The sequence below is a fragment of the Stegodyphus dumicola genome, chromosome X2 (assembly GCF_044657685.1).
Source record: "Stegodyphus dumicola isolate Sdum_Otavi_A_Nest chromosome X2, ASM4465768v1".
NCBI classification, from domain to species: Eukaryota; Metazoa; Arthropoda; class Arachnida; order Araneae; family Eresidae; genus Stegodyphus; species Stegodyphus dumicola.
The window spans coordinates 30793578-30818596 of record NC_140781.1 but is presented as its reverse complement, the minus strand read 5'-3'; the positions used below and the strand labels follow the sequence as shown (position 1 = coordinate 30818596).

General features: G+C 30.2%; 1 protein-coding gene across 1 annotated transcript in view; it reads right to left on the bottom strand.

Annotated features, from left to right (window-relative positions):
- The window catches only part of LOC146992719 (uncharacterized), a 256771-nt gene extending 233165 nt beyond the window's left edge, over positions 1-23606 (bottom strand). The window contains exon 1 of the mRNA XM_085808791.1: positions 23314-23606. Within this exon, the coding sequence (XP_085664917.1) occupies positions 23314-23382 (69 nt within the window). The 5' untranslated portion in view covers positions 23383-23606. The remainder of the gene's footprint in view (positions 1-23313) is intronic.
- Positions 23607-25019: the final 1413 nt, after the last annotated feature.

Genomic DNA, 25019 nt, shown 5'->3' with positions numbered 1-25019 from the left:
AGGTACCGTCGCTTTACAACAATACGAGAAACATACATACATTTATGCAGATTTTTCATTATTTAATTTCTTTAAGTATAATACAGGGCTGTAATATTTGGTGGCAATAGTTTGAAAAGTGAACCGACATTTAAAGTTTTCAACTCGAAATGACAAAACGAAATTAGTAGCCCATTCAGGGCTAACGCCCTGGGATAAAAATGGGAAATAGTTTGGAAACGTAAGTATCCGATTACAATACCTTTAAGCAATAATTATGCTATAACCTTATCGGTAAGTAAGAGCTTAAGTCATTCTCATGTCGGGAAAGGAACATTGTAAGATATCTCTGGAATCCTTCCCCACTGTTTTAAAACTTCTCAACGTCAAATTTGCATCCCTTCAACGAAATTAATAATGATTTTGGTATATCGATAGTAATGCAAAATTAACGCAAATATAGTATTAAAGTACAAGATAGTTAAGAATATCTGAAACGAGATACGTCTGTTTTTAATTCAGTTCGGATGCTTACCAAAATTACAGCTTTGATCATATAAATTCACTTCTTGCCCAAACTATTAGCAGAGAATTATTTATCATTATTTTAATATAAAAGTCTATAGAAAGAGTACTTAAATTAATCTGATATAAATTATATTTTAGCATTTAATTTGTTTTAATATTCTTAGCACTTTTGTTTTTCCGAAGAAAAGTCGGCTTTTTTTTCAGAACGTTTATAGAATTTCTCCTTAAACGTATGCTTATGATTTAGCATACCTGGAGTTTTTGTGTTCAATCGTACTTATTGGTGTCATCGTCAAAGGCATGTCTTAAAATAATCCAGAATCCTTCTAATAATCTAATAATTAGAATGTAAACATAGATTCCTTTTCGTATATCCAAGGAATTCCTGAAACATAATGCGATAGCATTCTATGTATAATTGTTTTGTTGGGGGGTACTTAGCGTAGTTATCTATTTCCAGTTTTACACTTTATCTTGTTATAAGCATAATTTCGTCTATTATTTCCTTTGTAGCTGCGCTTATTTTACGCGTTTATGAATTATTTTTTCTATGTTATAATTTGCATTATTCTTATACAAAGCAAATATTTATTTTCGCACTTAGATACCGTTAATTGCTTTATTGTCCTCAGTCTGAGAAAATTCCTCATTTATTTTTAACCCACTTTTGTAAACAGTCAGTTCTCGGCGTGCTGTCATTTGATGCTTCGTACTATCTTAGATTTATTTTACAGTTATAACTGCAGTCACTTAAAAAAACCGAGTACTTTAGGAACAGTAAACCTCCTTTTTACAAGTTGTTTTATCTTTCAATTAGTGTGCAATACATTTAGCCGATACTTTTCATGAACATTTGTATCATTATTGTAATTAATAAGAGATGTTTACAGCCCCAAAATATTACAAATATCTGTACAGAATATTTTATTGTGAAAACGATCTCATGGGTTTATAAGCTAGATGCATAAATGTCTTATATATTATGCGCATACTGATTATGGTTAAGTAAAAATGCAGTATACAGGGTGATTCAAAAATATCAGGTGTAGGGGACCGAAATAAGCAGATTTTGTAACGTGTATGCGGAAATGACATGTGGAGGTGGTACAAGACATTGCTGAGTGGTAGATAAAAGCATTCTGCTGTCGTAAATGGGATTTAGAGCTGCGTATCGTAATATTAACTCGAATCTCTCTTACATACATTTCAACTCGCTCTTTGAGTAGCTGCTCCGTTTTAGCAGCAGTCTCATTTACGTCAGCAAAAGGCTTTAACCTACCGTTCAGCAGTGGGCAATACTACCTCAAGTGTCATTTCCGCACATACACTTCATTACAAAATTTGTTTATTTCGATCCTCTCTGCGTGACTTTGTATTTTTGCCATTTATTTTTGAATCTCCTTATATATATATAACATTTAGTTTTTACATGATCCTGAAATATTTCATAACCATAAATAGCGAATTTAGGTTTCGTCATAAATTTTCTAAAAGTAATTAATATGAAACACGCAGATCAGAGATGTTCACACTTCAGGATTTATGGAGGGCAAGGATTTGACGATTATATAAAACCTAAATATTGTGTCTAACATAAAACTACATTCACTCTTTTATCACAAAAATTTATCAGTAGCAAAAAAGTGTGAACAAAACTTCCTGAACGGAAACATTGTGCCTATTTATAGTATATCGTTGCATCTATATCTAGTCTGATAAAAGTAGTAGCATATGCGAAAGGTGTATTTAAGTTTTCCTTTGAATTTTTGTTTTCTTATTTCAACTTCTGCATGTTGCATACAAAGAACACGTTCTCGCTTATATATATATATATGCTTTCTAAAAGAGATTTCACTCTCACAAAATGTTCGAGATGTGGGGAAAGTGTTTCTATAAATATGTGAAGCTTAAGAAATTTCTTTACGTTTCGAATCTGTATGCATCTTTATTGCATCTCTGTACAATTTTCAACATTATACTGCATCTCTATATACTTCGTTTTCGCTATTTCAGGTTCGTTTGATAGCAACTTTTAATATAGTAAATAAAATCTATTGACATGCAGTTAGGATTCTCAGAACAATTGAAGTCATGTAAAGACATTAGGTTGTAATGAAGCAGTAGAGGTGAAAAATTTGCGGTGCCCTCGCAGGGACTCGACCTCTCGAATACATGCCGAGTGTTCGGACCATTACACCACGAAGGCATACTAAGAAGGGGGGGGAATATATTATATACTACCCCTTTTAAAGGGCGACTGGCGATTAGAGGAGTCAATCGCCAAATCCTGGTAGTGCAGAATCATCACTCATAACCTTTCTTAGTTCTGGCGTCACTGTAGAGACATTAGGTTATTAAGAGAGAGGCTGAAAAATGTGCAATGCCCTTGCGGGGATTCGAACCTCGCACCTCTCAAATACGCGCCGAGTGTGCTAACTAATACGCCACGAAGCCACGCTAAGAAGGCAGGGGTAATATCTTATAGTCTATTACTATAATCGTCTGATAAAAATGGCAATCAATATATATATACGATATATATATATATATATATATATATATTGCTGTACGTATATATATATATATATATTGCTAAAATAATATAGGTAATTCACTTTTTTGCCTTTTGCAATTTTTTTTTTTTGCATCACCATTTTTAATCTTACAACAGAGTTTTTATGTAATTATATTCAATATGATTAATCAATTAGATTCGTAATTTATCTAAATTTATTACTTTGCACATTTTACGCTTAGCTACTAAACAGATCGAATACATATTTTTTCTAAACTTTTGCTGTAATACTTTTTTCACTTCAAAACTTATTTTCTGTGATGTTTTTGCTGTGATTTTAATAATTAACGCCTAATTTTATTTATTATTTTTTAATTTTTATTTTATGTTTTTGGATCAAACTTTCTTACGTTTTTTTCATATGTTGTATTGCTTCAATTTTACATGTTTTTTGGACTTGGTCCTCTTTAACTGAAGATTATTATTATTATTATTATTATTATTATGAGGATTTTAAGCTTTTCTGCTTGTTTATGATTTTGCTTCTATAATTTTTAAAAAGTGACCTGTGGAGCTTCAAAATTTACATAATGATTTTGAATATGTTGTATTGCTTGTATCTGCAGGCTTTGTCTTTTCGACTCAATCCACTAAAAATAAAAAATTACGTAATGATTTTGAATATGTTGGATTACTTGTATTTGCAGGCTTTGTTTTTTCGACTCAATCTACTAAAAATAAAAATTTTAAGCTTTCTTAAGTTGCTCTTTTTTATACTATAATTTTATACTGCACTACATACTTCATCTTGGAGAAACTGGTCTGATAAAGACACTATTTTTTATTGTTTTCCTGAGATTATTTTAAGTTTTAAACTTTAATTTGTGTATTATTGGATCAGCAATAGGCTGAGTTCATTTGCATCTTACATCAATCCCCTGATGACGATGCAACAAAAGCTGTAAATTTCTTTTTGTAGTTTTAGTTTTGACTTGTTTTGCTTTTTTTCCCTGCAGTTTGCCACATTTCTTCTGTTATTTTGGTTTGTGCATACATTTATTCTGAACTGAATATGGGGTGAATTTTAAACTTTGCATTACTACCACCATTTGTTGATTCAGCTCGCAAATGGATTAGGTTTTGAATGCTTTTTACTTTGTATTTATTAATGTATATATGTATAGATATATATAAAAGTATGTGTGTGTGTGCGTGTACTTTCCTGTATAGCGTAAATAAATTAGAAAATATTAAATTAGAATAAATTTTAAGCTTGCAAACCAAATTTTGCTAAGATTTTATATACACAAAGTTTTTACAGAAGGAATATCAGACTATAGCAAATTCAATTTAATAATTTATTTCTGCGTGTTATTTATCGTTGAACGATTAATTATTTGTTGATTTTAGTATTAAAGACATCCCCTCAAAAGCAAGCAAACGTAAGCTCGTTAAATGTCATAAAACCAATCTTTAATATCAAATTCAAGCTGGCCAGACGAGAGAGTTAGTGAACCTGACTATCGTTTCGAAGAACGCGGGCTTGAATCCTGGAAAAGACATAGATATAATTTATCCGTCCCTTCATAGGAGGTAAAGGTTGTCCAACTATTAGGCGCCTCCAAAAATGAAGAGGCCACTGTTTCTGGTCTTACTGGTGGCCAGCGCCTATAAACGGCTAGAGCCCTTCACGGAAAAGAAAAAAAAATATTAAATTCAATATCACGTGCGTTCACCCTCTTGTTCCTTTTTTTTTTGCTGCATCACACGTACCTAATTAACAAACTCTGCGACCTGCGGGTCGCTCACGGGTTTTGGTTTGGTACTCATGATGATGTAGATGAACTTACAAATACTTTAGCAAGAAATCTTGCTGAAGATGTAAAATAAGTCAAAGATCAATGGCAGTTTATTTATGTATCTAGCTATCACCTGGCTCCTCCCACATATTTTCAGTAACAACTTGCATAAACCTATCAAATCCTAGCATTAAAAAAACTGAGTGTCTGCAAATAGATTTTTTTAATAAAACTCACCGCTTAGTTGATTTTTTTTAAAGCGTAATACTCTAGGTTACAAAAAATTTGATGTTTTGAAAAAAAGTGTAAAAGTATGCTTTACGGTTTGTTTGTTCATTAAAAGAATGAAGAGTGTATTCTACATAATCCCCCTATTGTGATTTAGGGCATGTTTGCTTAGTCCTTTGAAGAGCTCCAGGACTAGCAGGTAGAGAAAAAGAACTTCAAAAGTATGAAGAATCCCGGAGGAGCTGTTGATTCTGTTTGGGGAGGGATTTAATGCCAATGAAAATCAGAGATCGACAAACGTCGCTGAAATCTTTTTTCCGCGGTGTCTCCTTTTGTTTAACTTTTCGTTAAAATATTATAATTTCATTATCGAATATTTTTACTATGCTAAAAGAAGATGTCTTTGAATAAAAGTCCTATGAAATTTTGATTTTTATAATCATATATTTATGCATCATCTTAAGTCCACCAAGAACTTCAAATAAATCTGTATAAGCCATGTCCGCTTTACTTATACAAAGCTGAAAAAAAAACTATTATTCAAATTGTCTGAACCCAATTTTTTAAAACACTTCCTAAGCCCACTCTTTAATGAACGTTTTCCTAAATACAAAGAAGTGTCCTCTTAATATTAGCATCAAATTTTCTACAGTGTATGTTCTTTGCTATTTTTAAAGTTACGGAAATTTACTTGAAATTCCTGCAATGAAATGCAATGAAATTTTATTGGTTTCCTTCAGAGTTAAAAAGCGTGCACCTTTTTCGATAAAATCATAACAATTGTCCTAAACCATTTTTATGTTGTGAAGCAATTTTCTTACTCTATTCAAGAGTCAATTTTCCCTTCACCCTTTAATATGTAAATTTTTATTTCACAATTTATCTAAAATCTGAGCTCCTGCCACAGCAATTTCCTCCTAACATGATATTAACACTTATGCAAGTATTACTCAGATTACTTTTTACACCTAATAGAACTTTTTTCGATAAATAATAACCCAATACTAAGTCATTACCATATAAGGACAATAGTTATGTTGGTTTTAATATATTTCATCCGAGTATATTAAGAAATGTAGTTTTAGAATTTGGCTTACATAATATTTACTGTTTAATATGATGTTGGTTCTAGTTCTCTGGTTAACTTCAACTAGCTCCTCCAATCTAAATGCTATTAAATTCTCAAAGAGTCTAGGAAGCTATATTTACTGTTTAATATGATGTTGGTTCTAGTTCTCTGGTTAATTTCAACTAGCTCCTCCAATCCAAATGCTATTGAATTCTCAAATAGTCTAGGAAGCTATGTAGGCGCTGGCGAACTCAAATATTTACCCAAAGCCTATACTTGCACAAGAACACATTTTGCATTTACAAAAATTTACAGGAAATTTAAAAATATCTGGCAAGTAAAGCATATAACAGTAAAAATATATAAATGACTAGTCATATTGCACACAGAATATGACAGAAAAGTCGTGTTTGCATTATACATTAAGCTTGACAGGAATCCGAGCTGGCGACACTGCATTCAACAGGACTTTTAGTATTACGAAGAACCTCAGATCTGGAGATGATCCTCACCTTCTTTTCTGTAATCAATTAAATAAACAAATCCTTGGCATAAAAAAGAAGTAAAATGAAGCAATAATGACTTCATGGAAATTATCTAATATAATTGCCTGTTGTGCATTCTGTGCTTTTATTTCAAAGAACATCTCAAAAATGCCGAGTGATTAAGTGTTAGAATGAATGTTTCAATGTTACGTACCAATCAGCAGAGTGTCTTGTTGCTAGATGCAATTTGAGCGAAATAAACAACATGCAATAAGAAGGTGCTTGGAGAACTATGAACATTCAGAGACTTTGATGATGCATTACGTCTCTTCCAATTGCCATTTATAAATTGCCATTGAAATGACTCTATCATGATGAGAGGTTTTTCATATAATGTATTTTACAAGCATTTTATGAAATAAAACTTTAACCTTGAAACACTACGAAGATTCTTACACAAATATCTCAGTTATGTGCCTTGATTATATTTAATTAATCGCTTGTTAGCCCATATTTTTGTGATTCGCTTTCTTAAATGATGAAGGCCATAAAATCATAATACCGACCTAAAGCCAGATGAATGTTTTACAAACATTCTGCGCAATCCTATATCAAACATGCAGACAGAAACTGAAAATACGCATAAAAAGATGAACCAAACTTTACAGTAACTCAGCCTTGTGCCTAATGATAAAAAAGAGTGCATAGAAAATAATTTTATATCGCATCAATATTGTTGCGTAAACCTGTGATAATTTTAAAGCTATTCCTGATATATTTGCTTTTGTAAATTTTGTTATTGAAAATATAGTAATGTATACTGATTTTTCTTGTCTAATTTTGAAATTTCATTTATAACATTTTCTCTTTTCTTAGGTTTTCAGGAACATGCTGCCTATTCTGGTCCGCGAATATCCTGGAAATATTTTAAGTCGCTTTTCGCACGAAGAAGATGGACGACTCTTTTCTATAATAATTTATTATATAATTTTACTATTATTAATTACTGAGTGAAAAATGGGTAACTTCGAACTTGTTGACTGAGTGTTAAAACAGTCACTTACTTATTAATTTAGAAGTCAAACAACAAAAAATCCTCGCTACATTTTCAAATTTCTCACAGGATTAGTTTAGATGGTTTTTACCCAACCATCATACTTAGCTGCCAAAGTGCGAATGAACGAGATAAGATATAGTGATTAGACGTTATTTGATTTCTCAATTAGTACTTGTTCGGCGGGTTATTTTATCTTAATTATTAGCCAATTACTTGCTGAAATAAAATTCTTAAAAGCAGAAGCATTTTCTTGTAATCAAAATTTTAAATAAAATTCTGTCACAAAAAATAAAATACCGCTGCTAAAATTTCTACCATAGTTTCTTCATTTTTGTATTATTAACTATGCCATAAAAAACAGCTATACCTTGTATGCACAGATAACATTGTAAACCACAGTAGAAATGACAAGGATAAGGAGAATGTAAGATATATTTTTTATTTATAGTTCCAACATAAATTCATCCAAAATTTCTATTGTTTGAGTTTCTTACCAAAGCTGCAGTGAATGTTAGTTCTGATAGAGAGTCTTCGAAACGTCTGAGAAATTTTACAAGTACAGCAGAGGTTTATTTATCCGAATTAGTTCCATGGAGAGTCATTTCGGATACATTTCCTTTCGATGAACTATTGAAACTATTTTCGATGGTTAAAGACAGAATAAAATACCTATAGCATAGTCAAGACAAACTATGCATTGTAACATTCCAACTAACTGCGTGGATTGTAATATTGAGTTACCTTCGTAAGCTTTACGAATAGGTATGTAGTAACACCAATTGATAAACTAACGATTACCCATTTTAAAATTTCTCCAGTACAAAGCAGTTTAACAGTCATTAGAAACAGCTGGGCTCGTTGGTTTTCATTTCATAATGTCTTTTTACTTTTAATGTGTAGAGTTCATCAGGTTCGTATCTGTGTGAAAACTGGGATAGTAGGAACTGCACAAGAGAAGGGTTAAAAATACCCTTTATTAACTCTTTAAAATTTACAATGCGTCAACTCGACGCTAACAAACTATGCCTATGCTTGGGCGGTAACTGAAAATCAGGTAACGAAGCTAAAAGTTTGAAGATATTAAGAAGCGATGTAACTAAACTACAGCGCTCAGCGAGATCTCGTTTCTTAAACCCCCTTCGAAACTAGTGGCAGCAAGTAAATGCAATTAAGCCACATGAACCAGCAATAAGCAAACGTTTAAACAGCAGAGGTGGCGGCTGTAATCTATCGCTCTCTTTTCTACCGAAACCCGGTTTTTGAACTTTTCTCAAAGTGGAAATTGCATTCCTTTACGCGCGCTATCAAATGTAAATATTCTGGCACTGACAAATAGGGAATGAAGGCTTATAGGAAAGAATAGCAACTTAAATAAAATTGGGTATTTAAAATAAATATAACTCTCTGCAAATGAAAGAAATTTGATTAAAAATGGAAGTCCTTCCCTTTTGCACCAAATTTTCAATATTACATTCCTCCGCTGTTTCAAATAACCTGAGTTCTGTTAAATGGAACTTGGCCGTATTAAAGACAATCATTTTTTTCAATTGTTTGGGTCAAATAAGTACAGAATAAGAACTTCATAAACCAAATGAACCAACTGAGAAGGCAGTATATGTATTTGAATGCACATGCGTTTCGTGCTTTGAATTACTGAAATAAATGTCCGAAGTCAGCAACCTGAATTTATATTTGAAAAGATTCACCTTGGTAAACTAGCATAGAATACGTTTTCCTTTTAAAAGATGAAATAAGTGTTAAGGACTGTTTCTTCTTACCTCTTTAAACAGATTTATCTTACTAATTCAGAAGTCAAACAACAAAAATCAGCGTTATTGTGCAAGCCTCCACATTTATTCAACTTCAAGTCTCTTCACTGCGACAGCTCAATGACAGAGCGAGGTTGACGATTACCACCGGTTTTCGCTCTCTTCTACTGCTAGACTCCGAAGGTGTAGGGCAGGCTTCTGTCCGACCTCACCGGGGATGATGCGTGTCTGTAATTTTGTTCTTTTTTGTGCCTTTCTGACGACCATCTCCATATAGTTTCAAGAGAATGCATTTTTGCCAAAAAAAATAGTAAGCGGATGAAGTTTCAACTAAATTGATCTAGATGCTGACTTCAGCGGTAAATTAATGGTGTTTTACGACTTGAAAGGAATTCCCGTGCACGTGTTGCATCTTGATTAGACCTCGTGTTTCCACAAAAAATATATTGAAATAATCTTTTAAGTAAAAGTCTTTCGATATAAAAATTGAATGTTGTTATCATGTAACTTTGTATAACGAAGATGAACTGAGATTTATTAGATTGGATCCTTAACGCATTTGTGCACGAAAGGCTAGGACTCAAAATGGTAGGACTGATCTTACTATTGCAGTAGCACGTGGTGTATTGTCTTATGTCTGGTTATGTTTTCTTGATTTATACTAATATTAATTTAAATTTTCACGATGTCAAGATATAATAAATTTCTCATTATTCACATTAATTGAAGTGTCATCCTTTGGGGGTAAGTTACTTTAATTCTATTTATTTTCAGATCACACATTTCATCCTGCATGTATCCACATTTTGGGTTATTACGGTATCACATTTGGCACACCCATTCATTATTGCATTTGGTGCCGTACGTTTGGTGTTATTATTACAGTTATATTTTCGAATTTTCACAGGAGTAGTTTCGATGGTCTTACGGAACCACCATCCTCAGATGCAAAAAGCGCAAATGAATGAGATAGGATATAATGATCAGATAAGAAATCCTGGACAGAAAATAAGCTAGTGGCGCCATCTTTTGATGAAACCAGAACTAAAACATAATTTCTTTAAAGGCCGAAGGCCAAAATGGATTGGAATTAGGATCGTTAACTAGAACACAAAGATTTTTTTGAATGTGAAATTCACTTTCAAAAAAAGGCTTTTCACAGGCTTTATCTTATCTGATCATTATATCCTATCTCGTTCATTTTCGCTTTTTGCAGCTGAGGATGGTGGTTCCGTCGAAAACCATCGAAACTACTCCTGTGAAAATTCGAACATATAACGCTTTTTTTTTTTTGTTGTTGTTGTTTGACTTCTGAATTAATATTTGTTCGGCGTGCGTGTTATTGTGTCTTAACTAGATTTATCTTACTTAGCAAAATACGTATAATGTACATTTGAGAACTTAATACGTTCTTGTTTTTCCGTATTCTCAGACGGCATAATTTATATTTGAAATTTCCAGCATATTTTGGTAACATGCTGACTCTTTCTGGGGAAAACCTGATTTAATTCTAACTACCTTCGTTATTTTTAATTGCAAACTCAATAACATCTGTCAGGCAGAATTTAATAAGTTAAATCGATTTAGAATTTAGCAGTCATACCTAATATCATTCATAAAGCAGTGTAATCGAAGTTCAATCGCCAGAAGGCATCGAGAGTTCAAAGTCATTTACTTTAGCGATGTAGCCATGACGTCAATATTAAAAGATTAACAAGGTCATTTACGGCAACTGACGCCACCGGTATTAAAGAGACTGACAAAAAGACATGCAGACGGGCAAAATGTCAGACGAAAGGCAGACGAAGAAAAGACGCAGATGATCACCGCATTTTCTGCTTCCCTACGAAATCCCCTCCCAGACTATGTTACATTTTAAGTAGAACAGCACAAATACAAATGTGCATACAGATAACTAGAATTAAGTTATAACTTATGTACGATAGAAAGTCCAAGTAATTATTTCTGAGATCTTTACTAAATTAAAATCGACCTCTTGAATTGAACTCCCTATATTATGATTAAATGTAATAAAATTATTTACACAGTCAAAGCTGAAACACAAAGAAAACAAGTAACTTAGATATTTACAAACTTTTATTTATTATTATTATTTTTTTTTTTTTTTTTTCAGTTTCTAATGATCGTAACTGAAGTACATAAAATTAAAACAGCAATAAATTCTGTAATACAAAGTATGAATATCTGGCATGTTTATAAGCAATATTATTATAATATAAATATTGTAATTCAAGAACATGAACGATGGCATAGTTAAAAACTACTTCTGCGGCTGTACTAACTAACTCGCTAAGTTAGTTTACTCGCTAAGATTTCATAATACATTCGACGTATTTATAGCGATTTCATTGAATGCATTTAATATCAGCTTTGATTTAATTTGATTAGAGTTACTTAAAAGAAAAATAAATTTTTGGAATATTTTCTGCTTAGCTGAAGTATGAACCGAAAAGTAAGATTTTTAAAAATTCACATTCATACACTGAAGTATATTTTTGATATATATTTCAATTTTAATTCTCATAAAAAGGCATCTTTAAAATTCGAAACATAACTGACACGTTTCTAAAGATATTTTATTTGAATACCAGTGTGTGTCTGTTAATGAAATTGCAAGTTCAGTTTGTCATGTCAGATAGCAAAATGTAAATGAAGTTCCCTAGATTTGTTAGAAGCTGAGCCAGATTGGTTATTTTAATCGGAATTCTTTCAGAACACTCGTTTAACATCTATATCAACATCTTTAAGTATAAATAAGTTCATCATATGAAAACTTAAATAATTGTATAAGCGTAACTTTTAAGTTTTGTATATAATGACTTTTTGTAAAACTTCAAATAATATATGTATAAATGTAATAACAAAATCACATTAGAATTTAAACACAAACGGCAATACTTTTCGTTGGTTGTATAAGAACATAGCAATGATTTTAATCTGTTTGTTTCGATCAAGAAACTTTCAGAAACAGCTGACTTGAAAAGTTTGATTATTTTGTTTTTATATTTTCTTTTAATTTAACCATGGCAATGATGTTTACTTTAACTAAACTTTTTGATTTTGTGCCACTTGCAATTTGAAACTTTTATTTAAGTGCGAGTATCGATTACGTTTATTTTTTCCGTTTCTCAGCATTTATGGATGCACTGTCAAATCTTAGCTTAGTTAACAGCGTATTTTAAAATAACTGCGGTTTGTATCAAATTTGTTGTTCTGTATATGCACATAGATTCCTTTTCATTCTCAGTGCGCAATTATTCGTAATTGATTGTTATGGTCAATGATTTTTACTAATGATTAACTTTAAATTCAAGATATTTTCTCAAGTTTACTCAAACATTTTATGATCCTTTAATAAATTTTTGTTTATGAAACTTTTAAAAAACGAACCAGAGGCTGATACCGCCCGCTTTAACACTACTGAACATTTGAAGTATTTTATTATGTAACAAATAATCATTTTGCTATTAATTTGGAATTATGCGAAGAAAATTCAACTTACATAACTACTTTGTATTCATGGAATATAAAATTTCATGAACGAAGTATTACACAATTTAGTGGTCAAAGCATCAGTTTATAAACTGCGAGGGAAAGTACCTCTTTTATGGTTTTAGTTATTTTTCATTTATAGCAGTATGTGTTTACATTGACTGTGCATTCATTTACCAGTGAATGCTTAAAACATTATATTGAAACAACTCAAAGTATATTAAAATGCTTCTGCATATAAGATACATTGACTTTAAAGCACTGCTAAGAAAGTATGAAATAAATGTTTTTAATCTGTCTGATTTTTTTACATTTATTTATGTTGACCTGTATATTTCATTTTGCATGTAATTATTAACCTCATTAATTACTTTTTAATGTAGCTGTAATTAAATAATATTTTTTGTTCACTTTTTAACTGAATTTTAAAAACTAAATGCTTTTATTTAAGTTAACTGCATAGAAATGGAATTATTTTTTGAATTATATTTCGAATACAGTCACAAAGTAAGAGATAAACGAAAAACAAAAAATTCATTCTAAATAAAAATATATTCATTTCTTTGGAAAGCGATACAAAAGTGTAAAACACATTACATTATTAGATAAATTATCTAAAATGTGAAGAAATCCATTTAGAGCAGGAAATTTGAATTTGAAATAGTTAAATGTGAGGGTCGAAGAGTTTTCAAAGGAATAAAAATATTTAAAAGATAATAAGATAATTAAATGCTAAAAAACTGCACATGAACAGCAAATGAGGTCTAACCCGTAATTAAAACTAGAAAATTTGGCGGAAAATAGAATATATTTTTAAAGCGTAACGCAAATAATTAGCTTTCTGATACTAAATGGCATAATATTTTGAAATTCTTGTTTTAAATGTTATTGCCTTTACTGTTATTTCACTTAGAAACTAAAATCATATCATTATTTTTAAACAATATATGATCAATGCAATACATGAATTCAAACTTGGGTAGCGAGTAGAATATATGATGAAACGAAAACAAAAATAACAGCTAATAATAAATTGAATTTACCTCTGTTTTCTTTCTCAGTTATCAGATAAAATTTCTAATTAGTTCGGAGAAGCTAGCCAACTTTCATAAATTAATGTCTTCGGAGATAATTCCTTCATATCTCCCACATCCCTTTCGCGACTATTTATATATCCCTAATTTCATAATACTAGAGGTTACGAAGATGAAATTAATTTATTCCGATTAATTAGCATAAATAAATCAAATATATATTCAGTATTATTAAATATTTATATTTCGCTGTAATTCCATTTCTGCACATTCAGTTAATTATTTTGCTTATCTAAATTAAAAATCTAAACGTAACTGAATATTGAATTGAGAGATATTTGCATTCACAATTCGAAACACAAAAATTATTTTTCGTGACGTGAAACATAGCTCATATTACAGTTTTTCGAAAAAATCGTTAATTGTTTTAATTTATTTTATCCTAATGTTATTTTTCTACATGCTGAAATGCTACTGAGATTCAACATTCGCTCCCCCGTTTGTACGTATTTTTGTGTGTGTTTATGTATGTGCTTTTATTTTTATTTTTATTGTATTTTACTTATTTATACTTTTTTTATTTATTTACATATTTGTATGTTTTTGCATATGTTTCAGGAAACAGGCATATGTGTTTTGCATATGTTTCAGGAAACAGGCATATGTTTTTTGCATATGTTTCAGGAAACAAGCATATGTTTTTTGCATATGTTTCAGAAAACAGGCATATGTTTTTTGCATATGTTTCAGGATTAAACATTTGGGATGGTTTGATAAAATATTAATATTTTAATAGGGAACTTAATGTTAAAATGCTCAGATGCATGATAAAATACGGTAGATTGAAATAATCATATAAATTGTGTGATATAGGTAAATATGAGTCAATACAGGGATGTACCTTGTCCTGATTAAATTACCACAGCTATTGTGAATTAATTTATCACCGTTATGATATCAAATATTCCATTATATTTTTTACGATAAATCGCTTAATGTTGTTTCGGCGTAATGCATAAACTTTGTTCTTTTTTGTACTTGTGAGATAAAATCAGCATCTTTAGAAGCTTAAAGATTGTCTAGTTAGGAGCATTCTCAAATACAGTTATTATTAGAATTGAACTGAAAAATAAATTTATTTTATTTTAAATAATATGTTAGCTCAGGCTAAAATTTATGCCTCCTTGAATGAATATGTTAGCTATAACTTTCATTATCCAGTAATTATTGTTTTTTAACTTGCTGTTCTGTTTTTAAAATATGTAGTTTACAAACAAGTACAGACGACTGGTCTTCTGAACATACAAACAAGTGCAACTGCTTGATAATTGGAGAGCTCAAAGCCAATAAAGATGACATAGTATGCTGTAATGGTGCGATAGTATGTTAGTAGTTTTTACGAATATCATTAGTTAGTAGTTTACACATTAATAATTAGTAGTAACCGAATATAGGAATATTAATTTTCTTCTTGTAAAATGATTATTTAACCTGGAAACAATTCTTGGTATTTAACATCAGTAATTTCAGAAGCAGATAAAATACCGACTTTAATATGCATGCAAATTTTGCGTAATAGTTTACTCACAAAAAGCTATTTTTATCATGAAATTATAACAGAATTATTTTTCACTTTACAACACTCATACATAAAGACTGTATTTGATTAAGAAGCAAAATTTGAATACAATAGGCTTCACTTAAATTTATAAATAAGTGCAATGTTCTGAAATTTTAGTCAAAAAGTTATTTTAAATGGCATAATCTTCAATGGATATGGTTTAAGTAATATCTGTTTTGAATCTATTCCATTCTCATATATTTTTAATAAGATTATGCTATTTAAAATAATTTAATTAAATTATTTTAAATGGATATGGTTTAAGTAATACCCGTTTTGCATCTGTTCCATTCTAATATATATTTGACGCTCTAATCCCATAGATTTTTGTCAATATTGCTTTTGCAATATATTTTCCAAAATCTCATAACTTATTAAATAGTAGCTTCGTCGAAACATTGCTAGTGCTGAAATTTGCAGTATCTAGATATCGGTTTTAAGAGTTCTAAATAAAATCTGGATAAGAAAAAATTGCTTCTTGCAGCAAACAAAATAAAAAACGCCGGATGTGTATACGTATAATTAATCAATGAATATGTATTTTGGATTATGAAAAGGTTTAGCTGCGGGAAACTAATCAAAATTTAACGAAATTTTAATTGTGTGTTCAATATTTTTAATTTTGAATTTTACTTTCCAGCACATTAATTCTGTAACTTAATTACACATGAAACTTGTATCTTATTTTTCAGTAACTTTCTTCAACATTTTAATCATTCGACAATTGAAATATCAGAAATCTTTTTATTTTCATTTTAATCAAATGTTTAATCGAAGCTGATGTCCTTCCTTTATGAAATGGAATATATGCATATTCTCACCTTGTCTCTAAAATGATGGGATATGTTTTCCAACATATTTTTGCAAAATGTCTGTTAGTTTTGAACTTTCATCTTAAAGACTAATTGCTTAATTACAATACCGAGGGATATTAAATGTCTTTTACTCTTCGATCAAAATATTTGGTATTTTTTGCTGTTGCGACTAGCAGGTAAAGAAATTGGCTGAAGAAGTTAAATTTTCTCAAACAAGGTCTCATCCATATGTATTTTCAATTTAAGAAAGTTTCTCATTTATCTTTACATCTAAACTGTTTCTTGTTAAAGATATCTTAAGTAGGCTTAACTTCCTTCCCAAAATTACTTATTTACTTTTCGAATTATAGATTTATATTCAAAAAATATTTTAATACATTTTAAATATTTCCCTTTCCTTTTTTTAAAATAATTCTCTTTCCTGGTTAGTTTCTAAATTTATGTAGTTGTTAAACTCTAGACATAAAATTTAAATAATACTTTTCATTTTATGCGTAAAGTTAGAATATTGCACCACTCAAATTTGGGTGAAAATGTATCGGTTTGCATTTAGCAATGATCTCTTCCTCTTGAGATTTAAATTTGCGTAGTAGGTGTACTATAAATAAAAGGACAAACTGAATTTCATCATTGATAGAGTTAGATGTGTTAGATAAAACAACAATAAACAAAGTTACCTCAAGGTCTTCAAGCATTAACGTTCTGAATTCTAAATGATCTAGAAATTCAAGATCTAGTTACAAATATACATTTTTATGAAACAAAGTAACTACTTTTCTAAAGATATCGGATGCATTTTAATGTTCCTGTACATGCATGTTCTTCTAGATGACTCTTAATGTCTCTTTCCTTATATCAGTTTAAGTATGCTTCTAAAATTATGGAAAAAAGAATTGCAAATGATGAAAATCTTCTGTTTCTAATAATTCATTTAAATTCGGAACATAAGGCTTCTGACATATTGAAATGCAGTATGATTAACGAAATAATGAGCATAGTTTCCGCTTAATTATATTTGATTCAAGAAATTAATGTGTATCGTAATTAACGCGAAAGTGCCTGCTGAGACAAGCACGCGTTAAATTGAATAAGTGCGTCCGCTAAATTAAATAAGGATCTGACGCTGGAGTACCTCTCCAGGGCATCTGTTGTCAAATCTTGCAACACTAATTCAAAATTTCGACTCCATTCAACGAAGAGTAACGTCTGCAGTATTACGGATTTTCTAAGCTTTTGAAATCTAGGGCCGAGTGAAAAACTGAAATTTAAAAAGCGAAAACTAGTCAGCTAATTGTATGTCTTGCAACTATTATTCAGCGTATTAGAATTTAGTTAAAAACCATCTTAGTTTTTCACTGATGTTAAAACGCATGCTGTCTAATTCAAGATGCGAAGTACCTGCTACGAAGTCCGTTTTGTGTAGAATAACCTCACTCAAAATCTTCGTCTCTACAGTATGGGATAAAATGGTAAACGGGTAATTTTGCTTGATGAGCTGTCAGTTTTAAGACATATCTCTGATAAAAACGGAATATTAAGGTCCCTCAATTCAGATTTAGATATAAAATTTAAAAAAATCCCGTTAATTATATTACTCCAAATTATTATATCAAGTTAATTAATTAATATTATATTAATTATTATTCAGACAGGAAAAAGCAACTTAAGCAAGTTCTTAACACAATCTACAGTATATCGAAGCATCTTCCTTAGCGTTACCAAAATTCATGTGTAATATTTCCTGTAGTTATCTAAAAATGTCTACTTACTGTCTAGAAATTTTGAAAATAAGGACAAATAATATAAATATCATGGCTATTTAAATATTCAATGACTCTGAGTGGATTTTTGTAATTTAAATTAAAATTTAAAATGTAATAAATGGTTTCTAAATGCAAATATTTCGTAAACTACCTTAAAAGAATTATATGACATTAAATCAGAAATGTCATAAATAATTTATTTCTTTTATCCGTATGTAAGTTGTATAATTAAGGCTAGTATAATTTTAGTTTCCATTCTCGTGAATATTTTATGTGCTGTTTTGGTGTTTTGTGATCATTGCTATGTATTTCGCATTTTAGAAATACCATGCTACTGAACATATGCTAATGTACCAAACTATCACGACATTTGAGAATCTTTTATTTCGTTCTTGAATATCCTAGTTATGAAATTCATAGAAATGCTATATTCTATTATTATAATTTTTGCCTTTTATTAAGTTTAACAATTAGAGTTTAGTCAATGAACTTTGTAATGGCATCTAAATTATTATATCTCCATAAAATTGTGTCAACAGCTATTACTGTAATACTATTTAAAAATTAAGGAAAGGGAAGTTCTGAAACCGTTAAGCTATTATATTTTTCATTAATATAAATATTTGTCTATAATGAGTTAAAAAGTTTGAACTACTTAATTTGTGAAAACATAAACGGGTTAATTCCTACCATAATTTCGAAGGGCACGCCAAACACAAACTTCTTCCTTTTCTATACTTCAAGAAAACAAACGCGAATAATTGAATATTCATGTAAGAATAGAAAAAAAATTAATGGCATAAAAGTATTCTTTGCAACCCTTCCCGAAAGTTCTCAGATTGGGTTCATTAAGGTGATATTAAGAGCCGTACTAAATTGAGAAAGGAAAGACCAAAACTGCGAACAAAGTTTAGGGCCGCTTACGCCAAATAATAAAGTATTTTGTTTGAATGTAGGAGCTGGAGCTTAAAGAAATCTTTTTGTAATATTCAAGTACCTCATTATGTCTGGCTTTTAAATTACGCTTTGATTCTTCATGATCAATTTATTGAATAAGTGCAGGAGAAATAAGAAGAACTTTAAAAGGCTAAAGAAATTGAAAACATATTATTATTGAAATTTTCTGAGCCGTTACAAAATATCGTTTGTCTTGAAAAGAAGTCAGATTTATTAGATTTCTTTCAAAAAGAAACTTAAATGCCGCAACTGAAGATAAATAAACCCGTTTTAAGAAAAGGCATTTGAAGGCTGGATTTAAGTACCTTTCCACAATATGCAACATAGGATAGTACAAAGTATTGTTGAGAAATAAAGCGATCTACTCATAACTTTCAACATCTTTTAGTATTAAATACGTATTAAAATAATGTAGTTTTACCACATCTTGAGTTAAGTGTCTCATTTGATTTCAAATAAAAACATATTTTTTCTCCGTTTAGGAAGAAAGGCTAAAGATTATATCCAATCGTAAGATACTCGACAATGTTTGCTTAAAAAAATAAGAAGTCGCTTGTTAAAAGGGATTATTCTGAAGACGATAGACTTGAATGAATGAGCAAATGTAATTTTAGTTGAATAAAAGAGGTCCAAAATGATGCAGGGTAAACTTTAAGACATGTTTAGCACTTGACGTTTTCTGAGAAATTTTTCCTCAAGTGCACTTGGGCTTTGTGATAACTTCTTATCAGACTACAAAATAGTTAAAGATCATATTTTAATCTGAAAATTATTTTCAGTTTCTTAATGTTATGAAGAAAAGCATTCGATGTATTTCTTTTACTGTAATGTAACTTATATTATTAGTTTATAAAATTTGTAAATCTTTCTATACAAACATTTTATTTTTCTTAAAACTTCCTTTAAATGGTAATAATAAAGAAGATAAAAAACTTCATTAATTTTTGTCTAAAAGTGTCAATTTGTATTCAGATTATTAGCTTTTATCGAATGCTGCATACACACTAGTTGCTGTAACACGAGTTTAATTGATTAAGGAAGCCAAATTATGTTAATATATATATATTTTTAATTCTAATACTGATCATAGAATCAGATTTTTAATAAGCCCTAAATTTCTAAGTAGTTATATTAACCAAAATAACTATATCTGAGTATTTGTTTATTTTGCAGTCGTATTTGCATAAGAACTATATATCCTACTGAAATCCCACACTTTTACGAAAATTCAAAATGCCATGTTGCAAATAGTTCTATATCGAAATATATTTTATCTAGGAAACATAATTTCAAATTTCTCTTATGATGGTACAAATAATATATCTACATATTTCATTGTTGTATTACAACTAGAATGTGAAACAATAAAAAGTACTACTATTAAGGTGCAAAGATTTCCTTGCAACTAATCTGCAATAAAATACCAATGCCAACTTAATCGTGAAAGCTTTCATAATAAATAAATATGTTGTGAATCCAAAAGAATATTATCCATTAATAAATTAATTAATAAATTACTGATAAACAGTCCTTTAAGTTTAATTACATCATATATTATTATATTTAAGAACATTCAAAATTTTAATAAACCTGTCTTTTTTTGTAAGACATTCAACTCAGGTTACAGTACATAAAGTAAATTAAATAATCATGAACTTAAATACATAGTAAATAAGACTGATGTGTAAATTATAATTTAAAAGCGAATATGTTGATTATTATAAACACAGTAAATAATACACAAAAAGTACTTTATGCCAATTGATAGATTTCCTAAAACGTTTACACTTAAAAGTAACAACTAAAAAATAATTTATTAATGTGGTTTGAAATTTTCTTTATTATTATATACCTATAACCATTCGCAATTAAATAATTTTAAACTCCTCATATGAACATGGAAGTATTATATACCCTCAAGCATAATTCACTGTATAAGCGCAAATATTGAAAATTACTTTCAATTGTTAAAATATATGTTATTTATATCAACATCTTACAAATTATAGAGCTCTACAAAATTTCATGCCCTTTAACGCATTTGCAAATGACGAGAAGAGAAAGAAAATTAAACACTATGGTAAAAATACTGAATTTACGAAATACCATATTTCTAAAATTCCCTTAAATCAAATTGTAAATGTACACTGAGGCATAGTTAAGAAGTCCTATACAAGATAGTGATAAATAAGGATGTTAGATGCTCATTAAAGGATAGAATTGCTTTATTTCCTTTAACAATTGCTTTAAGACCCAAAGTTTGGGACTTTTCTTTAAATAATAATTTACATACTCAAGTTCCTCAGCTTGTACGTCGTTATGCGGAAGCATTCAGATATTTTAGAATTTCTTATTTAAAACACTTACTTTGATTGAAAAAATAAAAAAGGAATGCGCATTTAAAAGTATATCAAGAATTGATATACTATTTCTTATTCTAGGAAATGCGTTTCTTTACCTAGCGTACTGTTACTTGACTACGTTATTAAACAAACTTTCATCTTCTGTATAGCATTTAGCCAAACATCATCATTTTATATGCCTAAAATAATCACACAATTGGTATTTTTGATTTTTCTAACAGCAGTAATTACAAGAGATTAAACGCTGAAAATAAAAAATTTTAAACATCAAAATGCTAAACATTAAGGCTAAATATTAAAACGACCCGTAGATGTATGATGAAACTGAAGCAGTGCCGTTAAACTAAGTACATATTAAATAAAATTCCTGCTTTATTATTAGTATATTAATACATTAAATTTATAATCATACTCGCATTACCGCTTAAATATCTGTTAATCTGGAACATTTTCATAAATTCAAGAATTCAGGCATATGTAGGTACTCTGACTTTCGTTCTATATATCCGCCCTAAGAGTTTTAAGTTCTTGAATGTTTAAATAAGTGATGTTTAAGTAACTTACATAATTTATGTGAATTATGTAAGTTACTCAAACATCATTTCATTGTATTCGGGAGTGGTGACAATTTTCAAGGAAGTCCTACGTATGTTTTAAATAAAACATAAAAAATGCAAAAAAAAGTTGCTAAGAAAACTTCTTTCCCAATACAGAATTTTAAAAGAAAGACGCATATAATTTGCTTCTATTGTCCAATCTATTACAGGGAGAAATAATCTTAAAAATATTAAAATATTTTTCTTTACTAATATCCCATTTCAGGATATTTTATTACCTTATTCAAAAAACACTCTGAAGTATACATAATAACAGTAAAATACATAAAAAACATAGCGTTAAGAATTATTTGTAATTATTTTACTGAGCTAATGGTTTAAAATGAAGTTATAATAACTTACTTAAGTATCAATGAATTGAATTCTGGACTGTTGACGATTTTCAAGAACGTCCTATTTAAACTTTAAATAAAGCATTAAAATGCGAAAAAAATTGCTAAGAAACTTTCCTTCCCAGTATAGAATGTTAAAAGAAAGATTCATATAATTTGCTTCTTTCGTACAATATATTACAAATTAAGCTACAAAAAGTTTTAAAATACTTTTCTTTTACGAATATCCCAATTCAGGACATTTTATTATCTTTTCCATGAAAATACTCTGAATTATATGTAATAACAGTCAAATACATAGTAAACATAAACTTAAGAATTATTTGCGAAACAAAGAAATTAAGAATTATTTTGTGATTATTTTATTACGCTAGGGATTTATAATAAGGTATTTAGCAATTAAGCAATTAATCCTTACTTTAGCAAAATGCGTAATTAAGAACTTTCTGTACAAAATTAATAAATATTCCAAAACGATGGCGCGAGTTATTTTAAGCTTAAATAGATCTAATCTAATTTTCTCAACTTTCATTAAACTTCTGTACATTTAAAGCCTCTTTCCTCAATACAAAGTCGCACTGCTAAACTCAGGTGGAAAAGAAACTTTTCAGCCAGTGTAAATCAGGTAAATTTTAACTTAAATTCCACATACTTTAAGGAACATTAGAAGTTAAGAAACGTGTTGTTTTACTGCTGAATGACACGAAGAGTTTTTCACTTTTTGGCCTGCGGCAGCATGGGTTCGGAGGAACGTGAAATGCAACAAATGTCACTAAACCCCTCGCTGGAGAGTCTACCAATCAAAACTTTTATCTAGGGACCTGATAAGCAAACTAATGAACTAATGAAAACAACAAAATGTCCCTTACCCACAACAGCATGGGATTTGACCAAGCAGAAGATAATGTGGTTGAAAACTGCATTTCGTTGCTTATCATTCGATCCGCCGAAAAACTAGTCTTGTTTCGGCAATCCAGCACAGCGGTTGGTTTGGTGTCCAGAATAAAAAGGATAATTTAACTATTATATATAATAAATAAATAAATGCACTCTATATTTATTTTATTGATTCTTTGTCTTCTTTGTGAACAGTCTCTAAGAGGAGCGACACTACTATGACCGAAACGATGGACCGCACAGAGAGAAGGCAACTGTGCGAATGAAAGCGGGGAAAAACGTAGATACTGAAGGGGTGGAGCTAAAACAGCGCCGAGAGATCAGAGGCACGCAGTGTGGAGCAGGCTCCATTCGTTCACCTGGTGGAGATCTCTACGGATCGAGGTTTTTCGACCGGCGGGATGTTCATTTGCTTTCTCCCACAAACATGAGAGAGGTATCTGGCAAATACGACATCCAATCTTTCTTCGAAATTGCGTTAGAAGCTCTGCATTCGATGGGTTCTTCATTTTAATGTTCTCAGCAATAATCACAGCTTAAACATCTCGTGAATAATGTTTTTTTGGATGATCACCTAGATAAATTTTCCAGCGCTTTCAAAATAAGCGTATAAATGGTAGAAAGTTTATTTAAAAGTTTTTGCTATAATGACAAAACGTACTGTCCGGGATATAAAATGTATTTACCTCACTCTTGAAATAAAATTCTGGTAACCATACATGTGAAAACGCATTATGGTAATATAATCATTATGGTAAATAACTGCACTCTATATATGACCCGCACTAACTTTTACGATAGAAACCACTAACGCACTTACTAACTTTTACGTTAGATAGAGGGCGAATTAACTTCGCTTTACCTCCCGTTATAGCACTTGACCATTTCACTATATTTCTTATTGAGCACTGTACACATATTAGAGTTGTGTAAAGAAAAATGGTGCATAAACAAGCTTCTTATTCTTTTAACGCTATGAACATATTAGGGTTAAGACAGCAGAATTTCTTATAACCAAGTCTTTTACATTTCTCGTAAAATACCTTTAAAATCAGAACCTTTTTCACTTACGAAGTTTTCACGTTTTAGAACAATATGGTAATTGCTTTATAAATAACAATTTTAATAAATATTTTCCAGGCGGTTATCTTCAATCCTGAAGCCAGCGAAATCTGTAGTCAGTCTTCTATTGATCAATCTTCTGTTGATGTTAGTTTTATGGAAACATTCTGTGTGCATTTTAACGGAACGTTGTAATTTTTCCAAGTCGAAACGTACACCAATCTAATTTTAAAATTTCTAATTCTGTCTTCTCATTCTTATCTTACTAAATCTGTATATTTGACAGTTTTTCCAGAAATGTAATTAGTAATTCATTACGATTACGGATTCTACTTGAGTTTGGATTTATTTGGTTAAGGCAAAGCACACGAGGGCTATCTGCCTACGGGGAGGTATGCCTTTGTAGAGGACTTTTCAAGTCCTACACGGATTCTAGTTGTAACTAAGCTTTAACCTTTTCCTGCGAATTGGGACAAAAATGTCGCACGCGTTGACTGCATTAAACAAGGCTCAGAGAAATAAGGGGTCGATTTGTTTTTCTGTTACTTCCTGATTGATTAGTTGACTGAGTAGCTTTATCACAGAAAATTAATTTTTATAGCCCACATGTAAAAGT